This window comes from Ceratotherium simum, chromosome 19, assembly GCF_057802395.1.
Source record: "Ceratotherium simum simum isolate JZ-2026a chromosome 19, ASM5780239v1, whole genome shotgun sequence".
NCBI classification, from domain to species: Eukaryota; Metazoa; Chordata; class Mammalia; order Perissodactyla; family Rhinocerotidae; genus Ceratotherium; species Ceratotherium simum.
Genome location: NC_141918.1, coordinates 31813089 through 31837479, shown reverse-complemented (window position 1 = coordinate 31837479; position 24391 = coordinate 31813089). Strand labels below are relative to the sequence as shown.

Here is a 24391-nt window from a genome sequence, read left to right as displayed (position 1 = left end):
AACCCAGGAGCTCAGGCTGTTTGTATGAAGCCTCCAGATCCTCTCTGGGCCTGTGGATGGGTTCCTCTAGTCACACTGGTGACATCTCCAACAAAGGGGAGCTGGGCTTGCCACAGGGACTCTCACCAACTAGTGAAGCATGTGATGATTGAAACTGATGCTTTGCAGAGATCCTGGTTAAACCTAATTGCAAGCATTAGTCATGTAATAACAAGCAGAAGAGCAATTCTTACTGGCAATGAACCTGTGTATTAGAGCGTTAAGCATTTTATCTGATATTGTGAAAGAATTGGGATATTTTAATGAGTGTAAGAAACTGATTCCAGCTCCCTCTATTTTTCAGTTTACCTGCAATGTAAAGGTAGAACTCTGCCAACCTTCTAAAGGATGGCAAGTTCACGGTCCTTTTGTTTGCTCTCACTTTCCACTTTCGGACTGTATAGAAACTTTAACCACAGATCTGTATATGCACTGGTTCCTGTCACCACCATTTACAGGGACACACAGTGATACTTCTGTATTAGAACATCTTCTGTATTAGAATGATTTGTGTGTTTAACCATGTCGTTTGGAGAAACTGATTGTTACAAAGGACTTGAAAGCTTATCCCAGTTAACTCCAAATAACAGACTTCCATTTAACCAAATTGAAAGACTTTGACTTGATTAAACAGAAGGAATTCTAGATTTTTCCAAGTCTACAAATATGAAAGTAAAGCATTATGATTTATACAAAACATTAGTTATGTGACCTTGCCCTACTTGCTGTGGCAAAGTCAAGTACACTGCTATATCTTACACTAAGCCGTGTTTATAAGGGGAGTGTGGCATCTGGACATTTTTCTTATTTTGGGTGATTTCAGATAAACATTTAAAATTCTCTATCTAAAGCATTTGTTTGCCCCAACTGCAAACAGTGCTGGTTATTTGTTAATGAATGACTGGTCTGGCAACCTCAGGATTCCATTCTCTGAGTTTTTACAGTCTACACATATTTTTTTTTAATTGATGTTTTAATAGTTTTTAACATTGTGAAATTTGGGGTTGTACATTTTTGTTTGTCCATCACCATATATATGTCTCCCTTCACCCCTTGTGCCCACCTTGTGCCCCTGGTAACCACAATACAGTTTTCTCTGTCCATGTGTTGGTTTATATTCCACATATGAGTGAGATCATACAGTGTTTGTCTTTCTCTTTCTGGCTTACTTCACTTAACATAATACCCTCCAGGCCCATCCATGTTGTTGCAAATGGGATGATTTTGTCTTTTTTTATGGCTGAGTAGTATTCCATTGTATATATATACCACATATTCTTAATCCAATTATCAGTCGAGGGACACTTAGGTTGCTTCCACTTCTTGGCTATGGTGAATAATGCTGCAATGAACATAGGGGTACATAAGCCTCTTTGGATTGTTGATTTCAGGTTCGTTGGATAGATTCCCAGTAGTGGGATGGCTGGGTCATAGGGCATCTCTATTTTTAATTCTTTGAGGAATCTCCATACTGTTTTCCATAGAGGCTGCACCAGTTTGCATTCCCACCAGCTGTGTATTCTACACATATTTTAAACTTGGCATGACTGTTTTGGTCCCAGCTCTGTAGCAATGTGGTAGTCAAATCACTTAACCTTTCACCTTCCTTACTTGTAAAAAGAACAGATAGAAGTAAAGAAGTAGTTAGCTCCCTTCTGGCTGTAAAACTTTGGTGATTCTCTGAGTAAATTTATAAAATCAATAACAATACTATTATTTCCTTTTGGGGGTTAATTTCATTGGTAAACTGGGGTACACCTATCTCATAGTGGTTTGAGGATTAATTGAGATAATATGTGAAGACACTTCTAATGATGCTTGACACATAGCAGATATTAACAAAAAATTAGTTTCCCTTCTGGAATGTCAAGTCACAAAAACCAGTCAAGCCGCCAGCGACAGAGTATCATCATCATCATTTCAAGAAACATCAAGTCCCTGTTATGCTCAGTATTAGCTATTCTCACTAACATCATATTAATTTTCAACTGACTGAATTAACTCAAAGGTATATCCTCAAATTGATCTCTATCACACCTAGTGATACTCTCTCCCTCATGGAAACTCATTTTATTAGACTACTATATTGATTATACTATCCACTACCCTTCCCCACATGGAACCACAACTTAAAGTGGCAGATCTAGTCAGTCTAGATCTCAAATAAATTTTATAAATCATACAAAATATTTCTAAAAAACTCAATAGTAACCTACACAACATAAATTACAAAGTTTGATATTTGATAGGGGGCTTTGAAAATGTGACACCTCATAGGTTTGTTTACTTCAGTGTGCATCTGAAATGCTTGAGCCTATCAAAACACAGATTCCTGGGCCTCACCCCAGTTTCTGATTCAGTGGGTCTGGAGTGGACTGGGGAAGTTGCATTTTTAACATGTTCCGGGTGATGCTGATGTTGCTGGTCTGGAGACCACACATTAAGAGCCACAGGGATGTATTAAAGACAGATGTATGAGAGACTTGTGGCATGCAGGTAGGTGGAAGAAAAAGATATAAAACACTCAAGTATGACAACAGAAAATAAGGAACGAGGAAAAATGATGAGACAAGGAACTGATTTTATCAAGGCAGCCAGAAGTACGCAAACACTGGCCAATCAGAAGAGACAGCCACTAGAAGCCTGGTGCGGGGTCCTGGAGCTCCTGGCTGGGCTGGAGGTGAGCCTTCCACCTGCTGGAGAGGCAGCATGGCAGCTGGGGTCTCAGGGGAAGGACTGGGACACTTGGGCTACTCCAAGCAGTGCTCTTTACCTGTCAGTACAGAATCACTTGAATATTTTAATAACCAGAATGTCCATCTCTGTGTGTTCCGGTGGAAAATCAGCTCTCCAAGACAGTACGGGGAGGAGCCCAATGGGTGCCTGGGCACAGGGGGAAGGAGTAGCTAAGGCAGGATATCAGGAAGCTGCCTGGGGGGTAGTTTAGCTTGAACTTGGGAGATGTTCCTAAGGAATGAGTTAGAAAAAGGCTTCCTTCTGTTTCCTGAAGTCTAAGAGATATAATGGGAAAAGCTCTAGCAGACCCAGAGTTGGAAGCAGAATAGAATAAAGATAAATGTGTCTCAGATGCCAGCCTAGAGAGAATCTAGGCTGGGCTCTACAACTCCTGCACATCCAAGAATTTCGTGTTGTTCGCACCCTGACCTTACATAACGTTTGTAAAACAAAACAAACAAAAACTTTACAACATGTCTCGCCTGATGTAATATTGTAGATGGTTCACTATTAAGAAAAACAGCAATTTAGGAGGGTAGAATAGTTCTCCACAAGGTATAGTGTAAAGCAGTCTTCCCAAACTTTCAGAGGCGTACATGTGTACATATGGATCTCGTTAAAACGCACGTTGTGACTCAGGAGGTCTGAAGGGAGGCCTGAGATCTTGCATTTCTAATAAATTTTTAGGTGGTATGGATGATACTGGTTCTGAGTCATACTTCGAGAAGCAAGAGTAAAGCAGTGGTTTTCAACCTAAGCTGCAGATTAGAAACAACTGGGGAGCCTTTAAAAATCCTGACGTCGGGCTGGACTGGTGGCGTAGTGGTTGTTTGTGCGCTCTGCTTTGGCAGCCTAGGGTTCACCAGTTCCCGGGTGTGGACCTACACACCACTCCTAAAGCCATGCTGCAGCGGCATGCCACATACAAAATAGAGGAGGATTGGCACAGATGTTAGCTCAGGGCCAATCTTCCTCAAGAAAAAAGAGGAGGATTGGCAACAGATGTTAGCTTAGGGCCAATCTTCCTCACCAAAAAAAAAAAAAAAATCCTGATGCCCAGGCTTTATTCCAGACTAAGTAAATCAGTACCCAGGCATCAGTATATTTCAAAACTTCCCAGGTGGTTCCTATGTTCAGCCAAGGTTGAGAACAACTGCTCTAAAGTGTAATGCTCCCCTCTGAAACCCTGGAACAGTTATCAAAAGACATGTCTACAAAGAGGATAGCCTCCTAATGAGAGGATCTCTAATACTTTACCATCAATACTCATCACATATTAATAGTAAGAATCTGAATATACAGTTCAGCTCACTATTAATCTTTATTTATTACAATTCTTCTCTTTGTTGGAATTTACTTAAATATTACACGAGGTGTAATACATGTTGTTAAAACTCTATCACAGATGCCAGTCCTTGCTCTGGAATGGTGAAAATGACTTTGGAAGTCTTCCTTGATCTAGCTCAACAGATGCCACATAAAATAAAATAAGCCGGCGCGTTTCTAGTCTTAAAACAAGAGAGTGAAATGCTTCCTTATAAGAACTAACAAAAATCTGAGGACTAGAGTTGAACACCCAGATGACAAACCGGAAAACAATGGCCTCCCCAGGGAGGTGTGTTCATCCTATGGTATAAACAAGATAACCCATTGGGGTATGGGAAGAGACAGAACTTTTATTATATTTGTAACCTTAAAAAAATAAAAGTTGGTTAGCGCCTTCATTTGGTCTGGGTGTCAGGTGGTCATGTGCTAAATAAATCCCGTGTGAGAGGTATCCTGAGAGAGGAGCAGATGGTTCACTGCTGGAAGGCTGATGAGGGGACCTCACTTATTTACTTGGCTGCACTCTCCTGCTTCTGGCCATAGGTTGGATCACTCAAAAACCGTCAGTTTCTTCTTTACATCTGAACAAATCTCCACCTAGTGCAGTCAATGGAACAAACGTCCATAGTCATGAGGGTATAGAATGACCCCACTGATTAGATTCTAGGGAGTTATAAAAGTTTTCATGTTTAGGCAAAAAAAGGTAAAGCGCTTATGCAGTCACCTTTTCTGGTGTTTTCATAGCAAAGCAAATCTCACAAAAGCAATTAACGTTTGTGTTATCTTATGAGGGTAAATTTGCGTAATTAAAATTACATGATAAATACAAATAGCTAAAAACAGACATTAAGTACTACTTTTATAATCTAATATTTACCATTTGATATAAGCATAGCTGCACTTGTGAATGTTTTTGTGAGACTCGGCATCAGATGGCGCTCACCCTTAATAAAAGCCTGAGCAGTGACAGAGCATTAACAGGCATTTCGAAATCCAGCCCCGAGGCCAAGCAATCGGGGGTTTCGGTCGAGTCACTGTACTGAGTCTCCTCACCTATACACCGGGGGTGGCAACAGATCGAATGGACTCCCAACTCAAATCCTCTGAGAGTCTCTGACTAGAGCGGTGGCGTTGACTGGCTGCTGTTACCGCTGACTCAAAGAGCAACAAATTCGGAAAAGTCAACCTGGGAAAGTGCGGCAGAGGTAGAAAAGTGTGAGGCTCTGGCTGGAAGCCAGGAGACGCTCTCGGTGTTTCAGCCGCTCACACTACGTGGGCGGCGGTGCGCTAAGCCCTTAATCACGTGGCGTCTCTACTTCCCTGGGGAGTCCCAACACGGGGTTACTTCAGCAAAATCCATTTCCAAAAAAAAGCCCAGGTCCTACTAAAGATATATGCAAACACCTTGAGAACGCAATAGCAGGGCACAAACTTAATTCCCGCCCAGGCTCTAACTGCACAGCGCAGAAACAACTTCCGCCCAGCTGGACTCAGGTCCGGGAGGCGCGGTCCCGGAGGTCACGTGGGGCCGCGGAATTACAGCCTTGCTGGTCGCTCCGGGGGACGCCGAGCGCCACATCATGTAGGTTGTTCCATCTAAGCCAGGGAAAGAGCCTTCCCTATCGCAGGAAGGAGAAAAGCCCACCTGCGTCCTGTGTGGTAATTTGAGGGAAAAGAAAATAGTTTCCTGTGTCTAGTCACTTTCTTCGCTATGGTACAGTCGCTTTGAGGAACAGCGTCCCTCGGTGTCCTCTCGATACCCCTGCTCCCCCCCTACGGTTCCAGTTGGTATCGCCCGAGCCCCGCCCCTCTCCACCGCGCCCCCGCACGCCGCGGCCCGAGGGCCCTCACGTGACCTCAGCGCGCTCCCGCCCGGGGAGCTGAGACTCGGAAGCGGCGCCGCGGGTCCCAGAGGGACGGCCGGAGTGTTGTGCGCCGCAGCTCTCGCCTGAACCCCAGCGCTGAGGACGCGATGGCGAGGCCCTCCCGCTCGCTGCTCCGGGCCGCCGCCTGCCTGGCCGCGCTCTGTGTGCTGACTGCAGCTCAGAGCCCGAAACCGACCGGGAACGTGACTGGAACCACGACTCCACCGCCCACCGACAAGACGAGTTCGACGCCGGGGACAACCCACCCGCCGACCACCACTCTGGTACCAGGTGGGCGCTGGCCCAACGGGCTTTCTGCGCCCGCCTGCCGCCGAACCACCTTCCCTGCCCGCGGGGCGCGCCGGCCGGGGCCGGGGCCGGGCCGGGCCGGGCTCGGGCAACATGGCGGCCCGTCCGAGTCCCGCCGGGGCCGAGCGCGGAGTGACCGGGGTGGGAGCGCCCCAGTGGGAAAGGGGCGGCCGAGCCTCGGTGGCCGTTGGGCTGTTTCCAATCCCACAGGGTCCCATGCCGAGGTGCTTTTTAAAAGTGCCTCGTAATACCCGTCCTCGCCGTGGGCTCGGACGAGGGGACGTGGCTTCCTTCCGCGGTGGCCGCTATGGGGTTGATGACGGGGCGAGGCGACGCGCCTCCGAAGTTGGCGATGGACCGAACTCCCTCCCGATCCCTGGGGTCAGGCGTTGGTCCACCCGGGTCCTCTCCGCAGGGAGGCTTCTTCAGAAGTTGGCGAAGGAGGGAAAGAGAAACTTAAAGACATGAATGCTCAGACTTGGATCTGAGAAAATAAGTCGTCTGCTATCTAATTGCATAGATTTTGCGTATAGGTATGGGATATGTCTGAGGTTTGAACATTTAATTAATGAAAACTTTACACTCTAGGGTATGTGTAAAGGAAGAAAAGTACCCATTCGCCTACCCGGTGCTTGGCGTATATCTCTATTAGTGTTTTAGATAGGTGGTGGAACCTAGAAAGTAGATGGAGATATAAAGTAACTCCGCCGGACCATATGTTTAATAGATTGTGAAGCTGGGATTGGAACCCAGGTCTGTCGATTCTCTAAAACCCGATCAGGAACACGCCTTTTGTTAAGCTCTGCACACCATTTGGGAACTGGTTGAGGCATACACTGAATCTTAAAGCAGAAATTGGCAATCCCGTGACAACGCAAAAGAGAAGAGGGGAAGATAAATTTGAGGTTAGAAGATGCAGAAACCCCAGATATTTAAAACCTGCAATTTAGTGTGATTGGTTATTCTAGTTAATATTGGGTAAGGAATAACTGGCATCTTGACCGAAGAATTGCCGAAGTGTAAGGGTCTTTACCTCGCCAATTTTTTCAGACCGGTCATATTGTTTTACAGTGTCTTCCCTAGTTTTTGTATTTTATAAAAGTTTAATAAAATATATAATAGACAGTGTTATTTGTTAGATTCAGAAATATGTAATGGTAAAATTCAAAAATTTTTAAATTGGGAAAATAAATTGCAGTATAGTAGTAGAAATTCTTACCGCACGTTTTTTAATGATAGAGCAAAATATGTTTTGTCTCCTTGTTTGGCAGTTTTCTCCCAGAATTGTAGTTGTGGGTTATTTTAAAGAGAAGCTTGGAAATATCAAGTTAATTGCCTTTGTGTAATTGAAATGCGTCCAAAGGAGATGATTTGTGTTTTCTCTAAGTAGTACTTGGATAAGCTGCAGTCTGAAAGGTAGCAAGTTAAATTCATGGTAAATAACCTTCACTATGCTACCCATTCATCTTCAAGCACAAAAGGTTTTAAACTAGCATTTTCCATCTGTATACAAACCTCTGAAGAACTTATTTCTACTTTGTGACACCCCCCCATGAATGTCCCAGTCTCTGATAAATACTAATGATGAAGTATTGAAATGCAGTGTCTCTATGCAAAACCATTTTTTAGGCACAGAAAAAGCAAACAGGGATTTTTTTGGAGGCATTGAGCTTTAGGAAAACAGAGCCCAATTCTATAGTTCATTTGTTTGTCCAGACATTGAATTGTAATTAGCCTTCTTCGAGGTCGTGTTTCTGGGCCACTTGGCTTAAAATTATTGACAAAGACCTTGCTAACTTGTTAAATTTTATATACTTGAATGTAGCTCCCTCCAGATGTGTCATCTCTTACCCTCCATAGTCTTGGAGGACCCCTGGAAAGAGTGGATGATTTATGAATTACGCGAATCTCTGGGGTTTTCAGAATGGGCATCATTGGAACTTGAGTTCAACCTGTAATACGTGTTTATTACTATTAAAAATGCCAATGTTTCATCTCATGTTTGGGGCAGTGATTTCCCTATGTGTAGTGTTGGCCTTATAACATAGTCTTTTTTCCAATATTTTTATTTTTAGGATGCTTTAAAATGCCTCAAGAAACCCTGAGTGTCTGTGAAAGAGTTGCCCTGAAAAAAGAATTGTTTAGATAGATACCATGAAGTACTGAGTGTTCCCAGTAGCTTGTTTTTTTTTCCCCCCTCTGTGTTGAGTTGACTTCTGGCTTCATAACTCATTTATAATAATTGGAATTTCTTAGTAAGTCAGTTTATGAAGTATTTTTGTGTGTGTGGTTAAAAAAAAAAAATCCGTATAACATGAGATCTACCCTCTTGACAAATTTTTAAGTGTACAGTACAGTATTAACTATAAGCACTAGAACTTTTCATCTTGCATGAAACTTTATACGCATTAAACAGCAAATCTTCATTTTCCTCCCCCATTCTACTTTCTGCTTCTGAGTTTGCCTATTTTAGATACTTTATATAGGTGGAATCATGCAGTATTTGTCCTTTTGTGACTGGCTAATTTTGCTTAGCATAATATCCTTAAGGTTCATCCATATTGTAGCATATGACAGGATTTCCTTTTTTTTCCCTGAACAATATTTCATTATATGTGTATAACACATTGTTTTAATCCATTCGTCTGTCCATGGGCTATAAAGTTTTACCAGGTCTCTTAATTAGTAATTCTGGTACTGTAGTAATGCTTACTGTTGTTTAAAAAAGATATGTAGTACAAACCCAAAATGAGATACCAATTAATTGATTTCATACACCTCCCCCCTCCCCCCCCAGAAACCTGTGAAAGCCGAAACAGCTGTGTTTCCTGTTTTAATCCTAGCATTGCTAACACTACCTGCTTTTGGATAGAATGTAAAGAAGGTAAGAAACTTTGGAATTGCTTTAATATTGAGCATGCAAAACTGTTTTGTTATAACATTTTAAAATATACTACAAGGTATTCTTGAACATTTGAAAATTTTGTGGAACAGTTAGGATAGTGTGCACTATATATTTTGCAAATCAGATACTTTTCTATAAAGTGCCAATTGCTTAATCCTCCCCCTAAAATCTCTTCTTGTCTCCCATTCGCCCCTCCTTTAATTAATTCCTTAGATTTGATAATTACGGCTCAATAGCTTTTAAAGGAAGAGACATTTTAGACCCTTGTAGGATTAAGAGAGCACTAATACACTGAAATTAGCTGTGAAAGAAAGTTGTGCAATTTTTCCCTGAAAACTGTTCCCCAGAAAAATGTTTGAGGCGTTTGTCATCTGTAGGAGCTCTGCTAGATGAACTATAAGGAGACCGTGTGAAACTTTGTTGGATCCTTAGGTATGGGAGGAGAATAAGGTGGGAAGAGAGTTGACTCTTTCCTGTGCTTTTGTTAAATTTTAAAGTTACCTTTAATTTGAGGGATAAAGAGCTAGTTATGGAGCTAGTTCGAAATGCCCATAAGGTTCTTGTTAGAACCATGGGATTACAGCATAAGTTATTCTGTTTTCTTAATGTAAGATGGTTGCATTTTTTTCTTATCAGTAAAAACAGTCAGGTTTTTAAAATATATATAAAGACAAAGCCAAAGCTACATATTAATAAGCTTCTTTATTCTTAATTGAAAAATTTAAGAGTTCTGGAAATTATAACAAAATTTGAAAACCTCTTTTAAAATTAAGATATTAGCTTAATTTGGGGTTAAATTAACTTTGTTGTAGAAGTCACATTTTTTAGGTCATAAAATGGAACTTAAGAGTGCGCCGCTCCTTGCATGTATGGCACTATATAGGAGTTGGGCAAGTTTGGAAGATTGAGTGCCCTATGGTGGGATATGTTGGGGGAGGCTCTCCCTTACTCTTGCTACATGTCTGCCCGTCCAGGAAGCTGTTTTAGAAAGTGTAGAAGACTAAAGCAGAGATCTGGAGAGAGGTCCTACTGCTGCTGTCAGGGCACCTCCCCTGTTGACTAAGCTTTTATTACATCCTGACCTCTTCTCCCTACTGACTCAGCCCTCTTGTGTGGATTCTAGCAGCCTTCCTTGTGCAGTAGTCATACCACAATTCTGAGATCTAAGCGTTTCAGATTTACCCATTTGATATACTCCTGTGGATTTTAAAAGGATAACATTTGGAGAGATCTTGTGTAATATTTCTAAAACAGTGGGGAAAAGAGAATAACAGTATTTTGTTGGTCTGTGGACTTCCAAAGTGTTTATGCATGAGTTTGATTTTTGGAAACAATTCTTGAGTTTAGCAGCCAAGTCAAAGATAATATAAGTGAATGATTGGTATTGTTCGTCTTCCCCACCCCCCCCCCATAGCAAATAAAAGCCACTGTTCAGATAATGCAACTGTTGGTGATTGCCAGCTGGTGAACCACACAAACTTCTGTTCTGGTGAGTATTCACAGTGGCTGCTGGCAAAAGTGGCCACAGAGAGGTGGGGAAGATCATTGCCTCAGGAGGCCTTATTTCCATATTTGGTTTGAGGCATTTCCATAACTCTCATCTTGTTAGAAATTTAGATATGAATAGCATATTCATATTGATTGCTAAAAGGACAATGTTTTGAAGCTGGTTGTGGAATGTTGTAAGTGCAGATGCCTCTTTTTTTTTTTTTTTTTTTTTTTTAACTCTTCTGGAAATTCACTGCAGTTTAGACCCTCTGTTTTTTTTGCTTTTACAGGCCTGGACAACCTTGTTCTGGCACTTTTTGGTTATGGTACTGGTGATTTTCAGTCTCCAGCATAGTTTGTGCTATGGTCAGATGTATCTTCTCTGTATTTATCCGTTTTCTGTACTTTGAGGAACTTGACTACTCTTTAACTTTTACTCTTTACCCAGAGAATAGACTGCCTATAACTATTGAATTTTGGTGGGGGTTTCCCTATCTCCCCATCCCAACTTGAACTTTGTAACTGAGAATTTCATTAGTATAAGACAGTTATACCCTATGTAGACTGCATAACATGGTTTAGGTGGTAAATGAACAAACATTTTTAATATTTATTTGAATGTGTGTTAGAAAACACTAATAACTATATCAGACTTGTGGTTTCATGATATTATTGCTTAGAAACAAGACTAAATAAAACATTTTTAAAGACAGTAATTTAAAGAAAAATTGAATAAGTAATTCTACTTATTTGATGCTGCATCAGTTAGAATTAGTTTCAAATATGAAGGACATAAAATCTCAAATTACAGTGGTTTAAGGAATAGGCAGATTTACCTTGCTCTTGTGGAAAGGAAGCCTGGGCTCAAGTAACAGCTCAGCACCCATCAGGGACCAGGCTCCTTCTAGGTTTCCACACTGTCATTTCTCAAAAAGGGCTGTGACCTTCCTCTCTAAGGTGAGTGTTCATGTTCCAGCCATCACTTTGGTGTCCTGCCAGCAGGAAGAGGAAGGGAAAGAGAGAGGCCCATCTCGACCTTACAGATGCTTCCTAGGAGTTGTGCATGGCCACCTAGCTGCAGGGGAGGCTCCAAAATGTCTTTTCTTGGGGGAAGGAAGTGTCACTAAAAATTGGTACTTCTGTTTCTAAACAAGGGGTGACCGATATTGGGTGAGAGCAACTGTCAGTCTCCTCTGCAAGTGATACTTAAATGTAAAAATTGTGAAAGTGTTACTCAAATGACTGTAGGTTGGGAAATAGTGTTGTAGATTGTGATAGTTTAGACAGCTTTGACTTACATGGTTTGTTTGTTTTTTTTTTTAAACAGTTCCCACTCCCACTCCATTGCCAACCAATTCTACAGGTAATACAAGATAATTGACTCTGTCCTCCTCCTTTCAGGATTTTTAAGTTCTCTTGATGGATAACTTTTTAGTAATTAAATACCTAAAAGTTGTTGGTATGATTATAGACATATTTAGTCTTGGACGACAATAATTAATGTGTACTGTTTGTGACATTGACACATGACTCCAGTGTTTCACATTCATTGACTCCGAGCAGATTTGCTATAGCTTTGCACAGAGCCTATAAACTGCTTTTTGTGGATTTTGTGGAAATCTTGGGAAATACAGAAGCCTAAAGGAAATTAAAATTCCCTATAATTGCCATCATCCAGAGGTACACCAAAATGTTTTCAGTCATTAAGTTCTTCTAGTCTTTTCTGTGTACGTATCTAAATAAATATACTTATTAAGTTGGATAATATGTCCATACGTGTTTGAATTGTTTTCCTCTTACTGTAAGCATTGTTGTACACACTTGACCCATCCTGTTCTTGGTTGGTTGGTTAGGTCATCTTTTGTTCTCCATGCAGTGAACATCTTATAGGGAAATATTTGCTGTCATCTCTGATAGGATTGATTCAAACACCACTCCTAGGTCAGAGGATAAGACTCTCAATACTGATTGCTTTCCAGAAAGATATGCTTTTCATTCCCAGCAACAACTGGTAAGTTTTTCACCATACCTTCAACAGCACTAGATAATATCTCCTTATTAAAATCTTTACCAATTCAAAAAAAGAGTAAATAATTAAAAAACATCTACTTCAGGAGCCAGCCCTGATAACCTAGTGGTTAAAGTTTGGCGCTCAACCACTTCAGTGGCCTGGGTTTGCCTCCTGGTCGTGGAACCACACCACCCATCTGTCAGTTGCCATGCTGTGGTGGTGGCTCACATAGAAGAATTAGAATGACTTATAACTAGGATATACAACTATGTACTGGGGCTTTGAGGAGGAAAAAAAAGAGGAAGATCGGCAACAGATGTTAGCTCAGGGCGAATCTTTCCCTGCAAAAAAAGAAAAGAAAAAAAACTACTTCAGGACAAGCACAAGGCTAGATGATAGAGATATGGAGACAGAAGTAAGACAGCATTTTGTCTATTATAGGGACTATGAAATAGGTAAGTAGGCACAGCTCTTGGGGGATTTGTAGGCGAGTGTACGTATTGAGTAGTATGGCATGTGATGACACTGGAGATGCTGACTGAGTCTTGAGATTACCCCGATAAAATATGAGAGGCTTTCTGGGCAGAGGAGGGTGGTCAGCTCCTGTGAAGGAGATGTGAGTACAGTGAGGTCAGGGAGTAGCATTGGAGTGTCCAGTACAAGGTGAGGAAGTGCTAAGCTGGACAGTCAACAGGACAAGAGCCAGATTGGGAAGTGCCTTTGTATGTCTTGCTGGTGGATTTGAAGCATGTAGGCCATATGATGACACTTGAATTTTAATAAAATGACTTACTCTGACAATGTGAAGAGATTGGAAGGAGACAAGAGTGAACACAGGGAGATTAGATAGCCTTTCCAGTAACTCTAGAGAATTAACAGGGGAAGAGTTGCAGATATATGCAAATAGGCTTAGAAAGTACAAGGATACCACTTGATGATTGAGATGATGGGAGAGCTCTTGGCTAGAAATACAGATAAGTTAATCAGTGCAGGCAGTAGTAGAGTCCGCTAGAGCAGCTTTTAGAGAGGAGAATGGGGCTAGAGGACCAAACCCTTGGGAACGAGAGAACGATAAGTCTAAGGGTTGGGAAGAGGACAGGAGAGGAAACTGAGTAGGGATGGGCAGAGAAGTAAGAAAGCCCAGAGAAGTGTGACCGAGAAACTGTATGTGTTTTAGGTGTAGGTTTTTAGAGGAAAAGTGGTCAAATGCTATAACAAGGCCAAGAACTCATTTTGAAAGACTTAGGCAGCATGAGCTAGCTTGTACCAGCTTTTGCTAGCCAGTGGTGCGCAGCTCTTCCCAACTGCACCTTCAGTGATACTGTGTCAGTAGCCTGAATTATGGCTGCAGTGGAAATACTGAACTCCGTGGAGATCTGCAAATGCTGCAAAACTTATTTTGCAGAGCACACAGTGGTAAAAGTGGTAAAGTCAAAAACCTCAAGCACTCATTAGAAGTCATTGACAAGGAGGATGTTAAAGGTTGATGAAAGCGGAGATGTTCAGAGAAAACTAATTTACAGAAGGTGGGAGGTGAACAGAAAGGGAGAGAGGGGGAAACAATTTACCCAAAACTGTTGTGGGTCCACTTTTAATTTCTTCCCCATGAGTCTTGATGTAGTTCTCCTGCTTGCTCCACACTGGGTTCTCCTGTGCACTACCATGAGTTTCTCTTTTGTTTTCTCTCTCTTTGGAAGTGGAAGGAAGCCAGGGCTTGCAAAAGTGGAAGACAAACTGTGCTAAGTAGTTCTAGTACAGTTTCCTTTTTTTGTTATATACATGCCTAGAAAAATGGCCAGCAGGAAGTAACATGTTCCTCTGAGTGATGGGATTACTTAAATGTCTTTACTGTGTTTTCTAAATTTTCTATCACTAATAACAGCTTTTATAACCTATGAATTATTTTTTTAAATGAAAGGAACATACAGTAGGTCAGTAGAGGTATATTCCCTAAGTAATGCATAATTTTGAAGATTTGTCAATGTAATACTTTGGTTAAAAGTAAAAGTATGTAAGTATTTTGCCTGTTTACAAAAAAGAATTGCTTTTTACCATGTTCAGAGGGCGGATGTTGAGAACCAAATAGCAAATTTGTGAATTTTTTTCCCTAACATTGTCAGACATAATTAGTAATAGTGTTGTAAAATTGAAAAGAATTTGATAATATGTTTAGTTTGTAAAGTGTACTTTTTGAGTTACACAGAATGTATAAGCAACCAAAACATTGAAGGGATTATGAATCTTAAAATAATCATATCCTCTAATCTAGGAATTCTGTGTAAGAATCAATCCTGTCAGAGATGAGATCAGATCTTTCCCTGTAAGATGTTCATAGCATGGAGAAATAAGAGATGACCTAATTCTCCAGCCATGAGCAGGGTGGGTAAAATGTGTGTGGCAGTGCTCACAGTGAGAGAGAAAAGGATACAAACGTATGTGGACGTAGCCATCAGTATTATTAACATATTGTTTATTAGTATCTATTAGTAGTATCAGTATTAACAGAAGTCTCTCAATATAGTGCTTTAGTTCCTAAAATGTTTTCACATTCAAACCAGTTCTTCCCATGAGTGTGCATTTCTTTGAAGGCATCATCAGATGATTATTTGAACTCATGCAGTGTGCGAGACTAGAGCTTACACTTGGGCTCTTGTAATCTAAATTGGGGAAACTATGGCCCCAGGGCATCTGTTCTTACAAATAAAATTTTATTGGAACACAACCTTGCCTGTTCATTTGCGTGTCGTCCTTGGCTGCTTTTGCATTACACAGTGCACAAAGCCAAAATATTTCCTGTCTTTCCCTTTAAGAAAAGTTTGCCGACACCCTGAAATTAAGAAGATAAGCAAATCTTGATACCTACATAAGAAATACCGAGTTGCACTTGTTTCTTACAATGACTTTTAAAGTTAATAGTTTTGGTCTTAGAAGCAAGATTATTTATAAAGAGCCTATAGTTCCCTCACCTAAACACTAATTCTTGCCCTTCTGTGTGTCTTTTTGCAAACTTTATCCACATATATACATAGATTTTATACTTAGATATATACGTAGATGTTAATTAACATAGATACAATTTTATATTGCTTAATGTTTTAAAATACATTAAAAGCTAGTATTCTGAATGTGTAGATATGTTAGTTAACCATTAACTGAAATTTAGCCTTTATTCTCTAAAAAAGTTGAAAGTATGTTGAAGTTGGTAGCGTTATTTTAAAAAGATAGATGCTAGATAACCGGGAAGTTTAGAAATTTGTTTTTAATACATTTTGTTTACATTCCAGCTAAAACCACAACTCTGCCTTCCACTTCTACAGCTTCCACCACAGCTGCTACATCAGGTAATTGAGGCTTTTTAAACCAACAGTGAGGTAGGATGTGTGTGCACATTGCCTTTTACTATGTCTGCCATTGTTTCCCAGTTGTATTCAGGAATAGTTATGAACTGAAACTCATCTCTTACATTTGAAGGACCAAGATAGTAGGCTGTTAAAGCAATAATTATAGGTTTGCTGAGAGGCCTCTTCTAGTTTTTTATTGTATAATCACATTTGGCATGACACGTTAGAATTAAATGATAATGTTTTTCTAAAACCCTTTAGTACAACTTGTAGGTGAAATCTAATTTCTTAAAACTTAAAAATTAAATACTGATTACTGTTAGGAATTGGTTGTGTGCTGTATTAGACCATGGCAATTTGAGTGAAGAAAATATAGCCATCCTTTTTTACTGAAAAAGGTCTAAAAAGCCAAGATCACTACCAAATGTGCCACTCAACCATATTTCTTAACCTGTTATATTCCTTTATAACTCCTGAAAGTACATGTGAAAATTAATTTTTTATTAGTTCATGATTTGACATGTTATTAGTTAATACGATTTAGTTAAATCGTATTTAGGTTATGCCACAGGACACTGAAGGTACGCAGGTTGGGAACCCTTCTCTCTATTCATATTTAATGTACTGTTTCGTTGCTGAGGAAGATTTGTCCTTGAGATAACACCCGTGCCAGTCTTCCTCTATTTTGTATGTGGGTCACTGCCACAGCATGGCCGCCGCCAAGTGGTGTAGGTCTGCGCGTGGGATCCGAACCCACGAACCCAGGCTGCAAAAGTGGAGTATGCTGAACTTAACCACTAGGCCATGGGGCCAGCCCCAATATACTGTTGTTTTGATTCTGATGAATCTTTTATGTTTTTTTTTTATTATTTTGGTTTCATTCTTGTGCTGCCTTTCAGTTTCAATGAAGCCATTCTGTCTTCACAAGAAGAAATACAGAACAGTTGTAATTAATTTTAAACCTGGGCCACTTATTATACAGCCATGTTTTAGTCCCTGAAAAGGAATTCAGATTTTTGTGCTTATTTTCTTATAACTAGGTAATACTTTCTCATAATATAAAATTTGCAGAGTAACATTTAAGATACCTTTAATAACAAGTTGTTTTGCTTGTTGAAATTATAAATTGTAGATACTTAAGATTATTTTTGTAATTTGAAAAATTGCAACTGAATTTTTATTTACCTTATGTATTTAGTAAGATTCAAAAGTTGTATGAATTTTCAACATCAATATTAATATTTACTCTAGCAGTTAACTAAAAATATATATTTTTAGTTAAATTTGTAGTTAAAGTTTTTACTTAAAAATATATACTTTAGTCATGCGCTGCATAGCAACATTTTGGTCAATGAAGGACCGCATATCTGACAGAGGTCCCATAAGATTAGTACCAATAGCCTAGGAGTATACTAGGTTATACCATCTAGGTTTGGGTAAATACACTCTATGATGTTCGCCCAATGATGCAATTGCCTAACGATGCGTTTTTGAGAATGTATCCCGTCGTTAAGCAGTGCATGAGTGTAGTCTGAAGAAATTGCAAATTTTAAAAGGGTTTGACGTGTTCCCAGGGCATAATTTATAAACCAAGAGAATCTTTCTGTCACTTTCATATTTGAAGTTATATGGCAATATTGCCCACTTGATATCACTGGATGGCATGAAGAGTGGGATTGGTAAATGATTGTCCTCCTCAATTATGGGTAAATTCTAGCTGTAAATACTTGACTCAAGGAAATACTTGATGGAATTTTTTTTTTTAATTTATTTTTATTTTTTTTTATTTTTATTTTTTTTGTGAGGAGATTAGCCCTGTGCTAACATCCGCCAATCCTCCTCTTTTTTTTGCTGAGGAAGACGGCCCTGGGCTAACATCTGTGCCCATCTTCCTCCACTTTATATGGGACGCCACCACAGCATGGCTTGCCAAGCAGTGCGTCGGTGCGCGCCCGGGATCCGAACCAGCGAACCCCGGGCCGCCGCAGCGGAGCGCGCGCACTTAACCGCTTGCGCCACCGGGCCGGCCCCCTTGATGGAATTTAACACATGGCAAAATAGAAGCTCAGGTGGAGCTTGAAATTATGATAGAGAATCATCCTGAGACTTACTAAGTATTGTTATTTCTTCTATCTCATTGAACAGGTACAACTAATACCACTTTAACTCCAACTTCACCACCTGCGCGGAAGTCGACCTTTGATGCAGCCAGTTTCATCGGAGGAATTGTCCTTGTCTTGGGTGTGCAGGCTGTAATTTTCTTTCTCTATAAATTCTGCAAGTCTAAAGAACGAAACTACCACACTCTGTAAACAGACCCATTAAATTAACAAGGACTGGCGTGTAACTCACTGAAACCAAAATACTATCTTGCAAGATGTCCCACATGGAAGACACTATTCCAAGAGCTTTAAATTTGCAGAGGATGCATATAGGATATTTTGGAGCATCATCCTTGAAGAAAATTAGCTAAATCATTTTGCTCAACGAGAATATTTAAAATATTCTGCATGAATCCTTGTGGCTGTCTTTTATTTTAAATGGCTGCTGCTGTGGGATTATGTTCTCTCTTCTTGACATGCCAAATGTAACTCTGTAAGTGATGGAAAACATTGTCCTGCGAGACAACCTCATGACTCTTTTGGCGGTTTAAATTTAGTCATTTTAAAGCCTGAAAGCTGCATTATTTTCATCCTAACTCAGGATGTAGTTTAGTGACCAGAATTGAGAAGAATGTGCCAAATGAGAATCAGGTGGATTTTTGGCTATCGTTTCAAAAGTGGAATAAATTTATAAATTTAGTATTCTTAGAGTAAACTGTATCCTTAGAGTTAAATTTTGTGCTTGATAGCAGTTATTTTTTCTACATTAGAAATAAGATGCCACACAAGGAATTACATTCCAGATTTAAAGAAATGAATGGAAAGGATACAAACCATTGAAGTACAGCAGATTGTTCATACTTGTGAAGCACCTTATATCATTGAGAAAATAAAGAACAGTGCCTTAAAAGACAGACTGAAAGGTAGACTGTAACTTACAATGTTTGCGATTTGTTCTTTGCCATTAAGGAAGGTAAAGAATGGTCTGAGGATGTAACTACTGGTGTGAGCAGTAGTGAACCTGCTTTTAGATACCGTACTGTTAGTATTTCATTGAAAACTCACCTGCTTCACACCTGAGTGACTTAAGCTAAAGGATGTTACACAAAGGTGAAAGCCTTCACATATGGAACCTCCCAATATTTTTCTTAGGGCTGTTAAAAAGTGTAGAGATAAAATTGATTTAATTTTATTTTCCTTTGTACTTCAAAAAAGTATTGTAACACTGTTGTATCTTGGAAGGGTTTCCACCAAGCTTTCTTAAAAAGTAGCTATGTTCATGAGGCAAGAAGCAAATAAGTTGTTTTAGAATCATTTACTAACTTTCAATGAGACAATCATTTTAAGTTCTGAGACAGCAAATGTGAGCACTGTAATTTCTGAAAATCCAAGGATTTTGGTTGATGAGATTACTGTAGATTTTTAATGATGATTGCCCTAGAAAAACGGATTGTGCTTTCTCTTCTTTCTTTCTCCTCTCTCCCATCCTTTCTTCTTAGTTTCGCTTCCCGTAGTGTAATAAGCATGCATACTTTTATTCTTTAGTTTTCTTACAAAGCACTAGATTTGGGGGTTTAGAGGGATACTTCACCCCTGCCTTTGACACATTGGGTTAGTTCAGAGGCTTAAGTTAGTTTAAAATGAGCTTTTGCTTTTTTAGATTATTAAAGTTTTTTTGTTTTAGTTTCTTTAGCCTCTAGTGGCTGAATTTAGCACTTGGTTTTCAATATTTTATAGTAGAAAATGACATGTTGCTTTGGTCCATTTCATGAGCCAAAATTCCTTGCATTTAGATAAGTATATTAAAGGTTCTTAAAGAGAAGATTTACTGTTTCTTTGTTACTTGCTGGTACAGCTAAAGTTTGTTTTGCTTGCACATTTGTACATACACCTAATGTTTTCAAGTGCCTTAATTGTTTAAAATCTCTGGCTTCAAAAGTTTTTGGGAAAAGGTAGGTTTGCCTCACATTTTTGTGTTTTCATTAGTAATATTCTAGGTACCTCACAAAAAATTTTATTATGGTGCCATGGCTGTTAGCTTTTAGTGAGTGCTGCAAGATAGCAGATTCATTTGAAAATACACACCATTTCCATTCCTCCCAAAGTGGCAAAAATTAGCTACAATGGCATAATTGTCATTTACCTAGATATGACCAGCTTGGCACACATTAATGTCAACACATTTAACAGTTTTTGTGAAAATGTAGCCAATGAAGCTTCTCATCTTCTGTAGTTTTGAATATTGCTCTAACAACAGAATCATCATATGGAGTTCGTTCGGTTTTGCAAGAACTCTTACAGAACTCACAGCCTTTTCCCCCCTTCCTTTAGCAATGTAGTATCTTGAGTCATTGATAATTTTTGGGTTTTTTTAATCCAGAAGGTATATAGAAACCTTTTCAGATTTTTCATCTGATTTGTTCACGCAGATGTAGGTCTTATCAAAATACCTTATTTTACCTTACAGATATTTGTTGCACAGGCAGACACTGCTGTATTTAGAAATTTCTATTTCGGTTCGTTAAAAACTGCAAAACCAATCTGTATTGTGTACCAAACTGATTTAAAATAAATCTATGTGTTTATTGAATTAATCTGCTCTTTTTTATTAACTGAAATGTGTTTTTTGCATTTTGATTATAAAATTTAACGCTAGTGGATTTACCTTATCAGTCTGTTTGGGGATGAGTTGTGTTACTCAATTTTTATTGCAGATAATAACTAAGGGATGTATTCATCATTGGAGGACAGAGCCTTACAAATAAGCGTTGGAGGGAGGACTTGGTATGCCTATGGGAGTGACATGCAAGGTGATCTTCCACAAATCAATAGAAATCATCTACTTATGCTCTAGTTTACCAAGTAAAGAATTTATGAGAATACCATCTGTTATATATCTGAAAGCTTGTTTGTGACTTTCTGCCTTTTTAGTTCAGATGGCACGTAAAAGTAAAATTGGGCTTCTGTTTAGAGTACTTGGTATAAATATCTAGTACCAAGCCACATGCTGGTATGTGAAATCTTCTGTTGGTCCATGTTTGGGGAAAAATTATATTCCATATTAAATCACAGCACTTGGACTAAGAAGAGAGAATGAATACTCCCCTATGAGCCTTAAAACCCAGAAGGGAGGACTTAATAATTTTGCCATAGAAATCATGAACTTTTGGTTTCATATTAGCCTTACGTATGGTCAGGTATTATATAAAACTCTGTGCCAAGCTTGAAGACTCCCTAAAACATTGCTAGAAACAAATTGTTATTTTGATAAGAATGGGGTCCAAAATAGATTTTTTAGATGATAATAAAAAGTCCTGTATATTCACCCATGTAGTTATTTCCTCTATTCTCCATCACCTTGTGTAGATATCTGTTGCTACTGGTATTGACCTCTGCCTAAAGGATGTCCTTTATTAAATGTTGTGTTAAGCAGTGCATGACTGTATAGGAAGTGGCCACTATCTGCTTTCCCTCAAGCTGGATTCCAGAAATCATTAGAGAGGATACAACCCAGGCTCTCTGGATAAAGTTTGTAGTAGCTGTGAGTCTGAGGTGGTGCCAGGGAAGCTATCCAGGGGGAGATGTTACACCAATGGCAATCCGTGAAGTCATCCAAGGAGGGGCAGGATAAGCCATGCATAGGAGGTGCCACACCAGTGACACTCCACTGCTAGGCTGTGTGTACTGCTAGAGCTGGGGGCTGTGGGAGTTTGTCCAGAACTAGGAAAAGAAATCCTTCCGATATCTACTGACAAAACATCATGCCACCTAGCAAAGAAGTCTTCATATGGTCCAGCTTCACTTTATAATAATGGATGGAGCAGGCAACAGTGGATGAATTTGAAGCTTAAAGCCCTAGTTTCTGTGAATTTATGACTTTCTACTACTTATTTAGTATTTCTTTTGCCCTTGGTCAGAACCTCAATTGGTCAGGGTGCTTTACCTGGTGGGGTGATCCAAATAATCATTACCAAAGGGCCTGAGTCCTCCAATTGTCCTACCTGTTTTGTTGCCATAGTTTTTCATTAACGTTTACTATTGGGTGTGGAAGTACTCAGGCACCCAGAGAATCCCCTGTGTTTCAGATAGGGTCCTTGCCGCCTCTGAACCAGCAATACAATCTCCCCTTGGTAATCAGGATCGATCACTCCAGCCAGTAGGGGAACATCTTTTGCTGCCTATCGGTTTAGTGACATAAGAATCCCAAGATGGCCCCGTGGCAGTTTCATCTTAGATTTTATATCAGTAGACCCATTGTTGTTTTCCTGGTTGAAGCACCCCTTGAGAACCAAGACCTCCAAACCAGCACAGCTTGAGGTTGAGGTGATGAGAAGTATGAGAGGAACCGCTCCCACTACCATTCTGTGATTTGTAGACTCATACACTCTGGCTCAAAGCTTGTGCTGCCTGCAGTAAGACTGAACTCCATCCTTTCAGGGTGATGTCTCCCAACTGTCATTATAACTGAGCATTCAGTGAACTATTCCACCTTTCAATTAGACCAGCCACTTCTGCGTATTCGGGTATGTTAATTTCATGGGCATGAGCTCACTGCACCATTTCCTTTATTGTGAAATTGATTCCTTGATTAGAAGAAATGCTATAGGAAATGCCATGATGGTGGATAAGGCATTCTGTGATTACATGGATCAGGTGGTAGTGCTGGCAGAAGCATTATGGACAGGAAGGCAATCCATATCCAGAATGTGTGTCTATTCTAGAGAAAGTTGAATCTCTCCCCTCCTCTATGATGGAAGAGGTCCAATGTAACCAAACGGCCACCTGGTGGATGGCTATTGCCCATGGGATTGGTGCCATATTGCAGCCTCAGTATTGGTCTTGGTGTTTGACAGATTAGACACTTGTCAGTAGTGCATGTCAGCCTTGGGAAGGGAAAGTCCATGTTGTTGAGCCCAAGCATATCCTCTAGCTCTGCCCCCATGGCCACATTGTTCATGGGTCCATTGAACAAGCACTGGGGTAGCTGGGGAATGAGACTGACTGACACCCATAGAGTGTGTTATTTTGTCCACTGGATTATCAGAGCCTCCTCTACTGTGGATGCCCTTTGGTGGGCACTGACACGGGACACAAATATCTTCACACTGTGTGCCCACTCTGAGACCCACCTTTCACTCCTGTTTCTTCCAACTCCCTGACTATCCAGCCAAACCATTAGCAACAGCTCATAAATTAGAGTAGATCTGTACTTCTGGCCATCTCTCAGTTCAGACACAGTGGACAACTAAATGTATTACTCGAAGTTCTGCTCGCAGGGAGGATTTTCTTTTAGTACTACCTTCAGGGCCACCCGAGTAGGGCATAGTGCTGCAGCTGTCCACTTTTGAGTGGAATCAACATATCATGCAGACCTATCTATAAACCAGGCTTGATTTTTTTACTTTCTTGGCCAACTACTTGCGAGAAACACCCCAGGCTAGAGGTATGGATTGAGGAAGTGGAGGCAACAGGAGTTGGTGTTGAAAGAGTCTGAGCCACATGTTCAGGGAAGCTACTTGTACCCAGGCAAGCTAAGTCTATTGTATACCATTTCCACTGATGATAGATTGCTGCTGTGTATGCCCAAGTTTATGTCTAGGTGGGTCCTACAACACCCAAAACATGATGGGAAGATCAAGCTACATGATCACCGACTATCCATTCCATTGTTAGGCCTTCAGTCTCCATCAAGGTGCAAAAGGAGACTAGCTATCTTCAGAAGAAGGCACAGATTTGCTCCAAAACCCTAGGCGTCTGCCCTGTGGTTCTCCTCCAGGTGCTTGACAGAGGCTCCATACAGTGTTCTTGTATGCCAGAACACTTTTAGTTTCATTGGCTCCACTGGATCATAGGACCTAAATGGCAGAGCAGCGTGTACTGTAACTCAAATTCATAACAGAGCCTTCTCTTGCTCTGGTCCCCACTCAAAAATTGTAATCTTATGGGTGACTCTCTAGGTGAGTTGAATTAGCACACTTAAATATGGTATATGTTGCCTTCAAAATCCAAAAAGCCTACTGAGCATTGTGCCTCTTTTTCATGGTAACATAGTGTGAGATGAACCAACACGCCTTTCATCTTGGGGGTTCATCATGCTCCAGACCACTGGACCCTCAGAAACTTCATTGCAGTTAAGGGCCCTCAATTTTTGTGGAATTTATCTTTCAGCCTCTAGTTCTTATATGTCTTACTAAGGCACCTAAGTACTTACTAATTCCTGCTCATCATATCCAATCAGCATAATGTTATCAATGTAATGGACCAATGTG

The 24391-nt window shown here is 40.2% G+C and overlaps 1 protein-coding gene across 1 annotated transcript; it reads left to right on the top strand.

The window, feature by feature from the left end:
• The first annotated feature begins 5975 nt into the window (after positions 1-5975).
• CD164 (CD164 molecule) lies at positions 5976-20712 on the top strand. Its single transcript, XM_004422198.3, has 6 exons — positions 5976-6257; positions 9073-9159; positions 10595-10669; positions 11996-12031; positions 15964-16020; positions 18166-20712. Exons 1-6 carry the CDS (start codon positions 6074-6076, stop codon positions 18330-18332), a joined length of 606 nt encoding a protein of 201 aa, XP_004422255.1. The 5' UTR covers positions 5976-6073; the 3' UTR covers positions 18333-20712.
• The last annotated feature ends 3679 nt before the right edge of the window (positions 20713-24391 follow it).

What these genes read in the sequence shown, in the direction of transcription:
- CD164 (XM_004422198.3), top strand. Translation starts at nt 6,074, where the DNA reads ATGGCGAGGCCCTCCCGCTCGCTGCTCCGGGCCGCCGCCTGCCTGGCC. An exon ending in TTGGATAGAATGTAAAGAAG is followed by an intron (nt 9,160 to 10,594) that starts GTAAGAAACTTT and finishes CCCCCCCCATAG; the next exon opens with CAAATAAAAGCCACTGTTCA. An exon ending in CCACACAAACTTCTGTTCTG is followed by an intron (nt 10,670 to 11,995) that starts GTGAGTATTCAC and finishes TTTTTTAAACAG; the next exon opens with TTCCCACTCCCACTCCATTG.